General features: G+C 14.7%; 1 protein-coding gene across 1 annotated transcript; it reads left to right on the plus strand.

The window, feature by feature from the left end:
- Positions 1–2,995: 2,995 nt before the first annotated feature.
- PGAL8A_00044800 (phosphopantetheine adenylyltransferase, putative) lies at positions 2,996–6,832 on the plus strand (the record flags this gene model as incomplete). Its single annotated transcript, XM_028674464.1, has 1 exon — positions 2,996–6,832. The coding sequence occupies one exon, from the start codon at positions 2,996–2,998 to the stop codon at positions 6,830–6,832; it is 3,837 nt and encodes a 1,278-aa protein (XP_028530814.1).
- Between the last annotated feature and the right edge of the window lie 428 nt (positions 6,833–7,260).

The raw sequence follows: 7,260 nt of genomic DNA on the forward strand, positions 1-7,260 counted from the left end.
ATTTTTTTTTTTTTTTTTTTTTTTTTTTTTTTTTTTTTTTTGATCATAATATTAGCACATTTTGTGGCGTACAAAATGTTAACAAATCATTTATGCATAAAGTTTAAAAAATTAAGAAAAAAAATATATATATTATATATTTAGAATTCTTTATTCATATTTTTAACATAAAAATTTATATATATACATATATTATAATAATTGTAAAAACATTTATAAAGATAAAAAAAAAAAAAGTATATATTAAAATATAAATAATTTTACATAAATTATCCATTGTAAAATTAAAAAACGGAAAGAAATACAGAAAATTTTAATACACTATGTGTAAATATTGGTATTTTTTTTTTTAAGCTACTAAAATTCTAATTATTTATGAGGAATTTCACTGCATTTTTCTTTTAAATATCATTTAATAGAATGAAGGATAATGCATATTCATTTCTTCAAATATATTAGAAATAATATTACTCAATGCAATCATGAGTATAAGATAATTATATAATAGATATAAAAAATTTAATTTGTATACACATATTAAATATAAACAGAAAGTTCAATTATTTTTAATATTTATGTTTTTTCTCGTTAAAGTTTTTACTATTTTAGATTAGTTCTTACTACAAAGTTATATATTTTTAACTTAAAAATAAACGCTTTACATTATTTTCATCTGCATATGCATATCATCATTAATTATTGATGGAAAATATTTGATAAAAATATATTTTTTTTTTTTTGAAGCAAAAAACATTAAGAGCTTTTTGTTCAGAAGATTAACAAAACATACTTGTAAGTGGATGTATATGTATAGTCATTTTCATTTATAATATAATAAAATGATACTATCTATATCCCTTTTGAAATTGAATTTTATTTTTAAATTAATAATAAAAATTCAGTTACTAATTTTTTTTTTTAACATTAATTATTTAAAAGTAGGAACTTCATAAGGAAGACATTAATAATATATACATTCTCTCATAAATTATTAAAAATTATCATAAATAAAAAAAATTACTAATTTTTTAAAATTATAGAACATAAAAAATACTTATATATTTTAATGAAAGAAATCAATTGAAGTAAGATATTTATGATAATTACGTAAAGTAATAAAATTTGAAAATTTTAGAAATGAGAAGTTTCCTTTTATTTTAGTAAAAATTTAAACTTTTAAGGTTTCTATAGAATTCTATTATAAATAAAAATAATTGATTAAAAAAATATAAAATATATTTTTGTTTTTTTCAAATTAAAAGAAAAAATATTTTAATATATAAGATACTTTAATTCTATGATAATCCAAATTTATCCTTTATTATTTTTTTCATATTCTTAATTAAAGCATGCAATTAAAAAAAAAAAAAAAAGAAAAAAATAGACTTAAAAATTTACTCACACCTCTTAATGGTAATTTCATTTACAATTTATTATATCTTAATAGAAATATTAATAATGAATATGCTTTTTTTTATGATTTTTTGAATTATTATGAAATTTTAAATTATTTATATGCTTTTCATATATAATTATTTATTTAATTAAATAAAGCATAAAAATGTGAAAACAATTTTTCAATTTTTTTTTATCTTAGACAAATTTTATTCGTTTTCTACATTTTAATTTATTTTTCTTTAATTTTTAATAAATAATATGATTATTTGTTTTCTTTAAAATATGTGTAAACTAATATTTACTTTTTATTATTAGTATTAATATTAAATAATCTTATATTATCTGTATTAGTTTTTTTACTGACATTGTTTCATTTTTCTTCTAATTTTAATTCCTTTCAAAAAGAAAATTATATAGGAATATTTTCATTTATAAAGTTTATTTTAAATTATTTCCTTTTTTTAATGTTTTAAAGATATATGATACATGTTATGAGTTTATATACAAATCGTTTTATTCATTAAAAAAAGTTACTTAAAAAAAATTGAAGTAGAATATAAAAAGTACAATAAATTTTATGAAATTCTCAATGTAAAATTTAAATAATTTTATGTAAAATTTTTTTTAATTAATATTCAAAAAATCTTAAACATAAAATAATAGAGGTATATTATTACTATGTACAATTGTGTAATTTATTGTTAATTATAAAATTTTATTTTAAAGATGATTTTTTAGTTTTAAAATAAATATGAATATTTTTCTTTGAATTTAAGTATATAATTGTAAATTGTATATTGAAAATTTTAATTATATTTTGCTTTTTTATATATATTTTTGTATTATTTTTTACTTTTTTAAAAAATAATTGTTTAAATAATTTTTTACTATTTTTTATTTATTATATTTACATATATATATATATATATATATATATATTTTTATTATTTTTTTCATTTTTTTTTAATATTATTTTTTTAAACTACTAATTTTTTTTTTAATTTTTTTTTAATATTTTGTTAAACTAATTCCTTTTTTGTTTGTTATTTGTTTATATGTAAATTTATTTTTTAATATTTACAAATTTTCAATATTTTGACAAAAAATTAGTTAATTTTTTTGTTTTGGTTTAATTTATTTTCATAAAAATATATTTTATACTTTGTAAAGTATTATTTGAATAATCAATTAATTAACCAACTTAAATTCTTACAAAAAAGTAACTTATTAGTTGATGTTTCTTTTATAATTCTTAAAAATTATTTTATAGATGTTATAAATTATTTTTATGTCATTGTTATAATATGATGAAATATAATTAGCCTTTTTTCTTTTTCTTTTCAATTTTTAAGATGAAAACGTAAAAGAAAAAAAAAAAAAAAAAAAAAAAAAAAAAAAAAAAAAAAAAAAAAAAAAAAAAAACATAAAAATATAAATAATATAAAAAAAAATGAAGATACATAAATATAATAAAATATTATTAATGAAAACTTTTATGTTATTTTCATTAAATATAAGCTAAGAATAAAGTATTGAAGCTTATATATTAATTTTTTTTTTTTTTTTTTTATAAATGAAATAATTGAATAACTAAAAAATGGCAAATTTATTAACATATGAAAATGCTTTTTTAATTTTTGAAGACTACAACATGGTAACCTATACAAGAAAAAGAGGAAGAAATTTTTTAAAGAAAAAAAAATACTTAAAAAACTTTAATATTAATAATTGTTTAAGTATACATAATTATAATTTTAGTATATCTAGAAATAATGTAAGTTTAAGATTAAGTAATGAAAACAAATTTTTTGAAAAATTAGAGAGTAACATAAAGTGGCTAATAAAATATATAATAAAACTAAAAAAGCATGTAGTGAATATATATTTATTTATTAAATTTACTAGCTTAAAATGTATATTAAAAATGTCAACATATTATTATTTAAAATATATTGTTGAAAAGGTTTATGAGCATAACTTAGACAAGTTAGTTCGTGTGGTTTTACCAATTTATGATCTACATAAATTATATTCTTTTTTATATTATGAAAAATTTTGTTTTATTAATCATTATAAGAATATATTATCAAAATATGATTTAATTAAACTAAAAAGATATTGTTGTTCTTTTATTATTTTAAATAAATATAATAAAAACATAACATTACCTTATATAAATATTTATGATGTAGATATAATAAAAGTATCTAGAAAAAAAGAAAAGAAAAAGATAAAGAAGAAAGAAAAAGAGACAGAGAAAGAGAAAGAAGAAGAAATAGAAAAAGAAAAAGAAAAAGAAGAAGAAATAGAAAAAGATAATAATATGATAAAAATAAAAGTAAATAATACTAAAGAACAAGAAATTCAATTTTTTATAAGAAAAAAAAGAATTCTTAAAAAAATAAAAATTCAAAAATATAAAATAAAAAGAACAATAAACAAATATTTAAAAAAAAATGATATAGGATTATTTGCAGGAACATTTGATAAAATTCACTATGGCCATATACTTTTATTATTCTACTCAATTTTTTTAACGAACAAATTTTTATATATTGGATTATATAATAATAAAAATTTATGTAATAAAAAATATCATGAGGAAATTGATGATTTTAATTTAAGAATTTATAATATTTCTGATATTTTGTTATTAATAAGAAATATATATCATATACATTTTTTATTTAAAAATTTTGAACACATTAATCGATTTATCAAAATAAAAAATTCTCATAAAATTCTATATCAAATTATGACTAATGAAAACAGTGAATTTTCGGTTGAATTTGAAAAAGATAAATACAAAAAATATTTAAATGATTTTTATATTAACAAACAAAATTCAATTAAAGAATGTAATACAATAAAAAAATATTTATTCTTAATAAATGATAGAATAGATTTAATATATCAAAAGAAATTTAATAATAATAAAAATATCTTGTTAGTAAAAAAAATAAAAAAGAAATACTCTAAATATTTATATTTTCATATAAATTCAAATAAAAAAAACATAAAAAAAAAAAATGGATATCAGAAAAAAATTATTGTATTAAAAAAAATTCATGATCCTTATTCATTTGCAATAGATATTAATGATACGTTTTGTTTAACTTTATCAAAAGAATCTGAAACAAATGGATACAATATTGTAAATAAAAGAAAATGGATATTTAAAAAAATAAAAAAAAAGGATAATAAAATTATTATGAATAATTTTAATAATAATGACAAATATAATGATAAATATAATGAAAATTATTTAAGTGAAAAAGAGAAAACTATATTAAATATATTTGATACTATAGATTTAAGAGATGGAAATAAATTGAATTCTACTTTAATTAGAAAAGAAAATTGTATGCTAAGAAAAAGCAAATTTGCAAAAATTTTAAAATATTTTATTGATGCATGTTTATTTTTTGATATTGAACATTTTCTCATACAAATGTATACTAATAATTTTTTGTATAAAAAAGGAAAAACTTCATTTAAAAAACTTTATATAAATAAAGTAAAAAGCTATTTTTGCAAAAACAAATATGAAAAAAGTGACAGATTAAAAAAAAATGTGGAAAAACATAGAGAAAAAAAATATAATAAAAACAAATATATAGTTAATGATTTTTTTAGACATTTATTTGTTTTGTCATCTTTTTTTATTAATCATTTTATTGATGAGCCACATGTGCATAAAATTCAATTATTTATGAAAATATCCATATCTCTTTCCTTTTTTTTTTATAACAATATAACTTTATTAATTATAAGGAGAAAAGAAGAATTTGTAAATAAAAATTTTGTAAAAAATAATAATATAGAGAAAAAAATAAGTATGTTTGATGATAATATTGAACATATTTTAAGAAGATATATTAATGATATAGATGAAACATTTATAGAGAAAATATTAAATCAAATTCTTATTTTTACTATTTTATTTTTATCTATATCAATATTATGTAAAATATTTTATTTTGATAATTTAGGAGGGAAAAAAAAAAAAAAAAAAGAAAAGGAAATGGAAATGGAAAGAAAAAAGGAAAAGGAAAAAGAAAAGGAAAAGGAAAAGGAAAAGGAAAAGGAAATGGAAAGAAAAAAGGAAAAGGAAAAAGAAAAAGAAAAAGAAAAAAAAAAAAAAAAAGAAAAGGAAATGGAAAGAAAAAAGGAAAGGGAAAATGAAAAGGAAAAAGAAAAAGAAAAAGAAAAAAAAGATTTGTTTTGTACTTCTAACAAAACATTAAGTGAAGTAAATAATGGATATTACGAGATAGTAAAAGAAAAAAAGGAGTTTAAAAATTTAAATTATCAATATTTTTTAGATATTTTAAATAACTATTCAAATAAATGGAAATATATGAATTTTACTTGTGATATTTATAAAAAAGAAAAAAATTATCTTTTTTCTTCAAATAGTTTTAATCCTTCTTTATTCTTTTCTAATTACATCAATAGTAAAAGGATGCATTCATTCAATTATATTGTTACTCCTTATACATTTTGCAACTATAAATTAATGAATAATCTTAATAATCGTATTTTTAATTTTAAGGAGTATTTTATTCAAGATAAAAATAGAAAAAAAAGTTCTAATTACAAAAATTTAAATGTTATAACAAATATTAAAAGAAAAGAAGTTAATAATAAGAACGTGGAAAAAAAAAATCATTTTAGAGATAAATGTAATGCTCAAAATTTCAATCTTCTTTCTCTAAAAAAAATGAAAATAAATATTATAAATAATTCTTACGAGATTAAAATTAAAAATGAAGAAAATATACTTAATAGTAATAATAAAATAAGTATAAATGATATAAAAAACTATGTTAAAGGAAGAAAATATAATAATTATTACAAGAAAAGATTAGAAACATTAATTAGAATAAATATAAATAATGATGATGATATACATTTTTTTAGAAAAATACTGATATACAAATTTTTAGATAATTATTTTATTTCTTTTTTTTGTTTTTATTTCTTAAAATATATTATGAATAATGAATATGAAAAAAGTGAATCTTTTAATAAAACAAATTTGAATGATTTTTTATATATATTTTTAGTGTCTTTTGAAAAGCATATTGAAATAATTATAAATAGTTACATTAAAAAAAGATGGAAACTAATAGAAAAAAAAAATGATAGTTTTGATGTGTATAGGAGATATATAACAAAATTTTCTATTATTCATAGATATATAATGACAAATATTTCTCCTTTAAATAATTATAATATAGATTTTGAAAAAAAATACTATTTTAAAAAAAAAAAGAAGAATTTTGCGAATACTCCTTTCCATATAAAATTAGATAATTTTAAAAATTTGAATGTTTTTTCATTTTACAATATAATTTTTCAAAATATCTTAAAATATGAAAACTATTATTACCCATATTTCTCTTCACTTAATTACTTTCATTTAGATTAATTTTTGATACAACTGGATAGTTTATGGAGTAAATTTCAAACTTTTTATGAATTTTTATCTTCTTTTTTTATATAAGAACTTATTTTAAATATTTTTTTTTTTTTTTTTTTTTTTTTTTTTTTTTTTTTTTTTTTTTTTTTTTTTTTTTTTTTTTTTTTTTTTTTTTTTTTTTTTTTGTTTTATATGATATTTTCCTTTTGATCATTTTTAATTATATGGTAAAATAATTTTTTAAAAATTATAAACTTAAAAATAAAATATGAATTTATAGAAAAAATAAAATTAAAAATATTTTATATATTTTTAACGAATGTATATATTTTATTATTTTTCAAATATTCTTTTTTACTTATATAATAAAATGTTTATGTGCACAAAAAAAAAAAAAAAAAAAAAAAAAAAAAAAAAATAAAAAAAAAAAAAATTAA

This window comes from Plasmodium gallinaceum (genome assembly GCF_900005855.1).
Source record: "Plasmodium gallinaceum strain 8A genome assembly, contig: PGAL8A_v1_32, whole genome shotgun sequence".
Lineage (NCBI taxonomy): Eukaryota > Apicomplexa > Aconoidasida > Haemosporida > Plasmodiidae > Plasmodium > Plasmodium gallinaceum.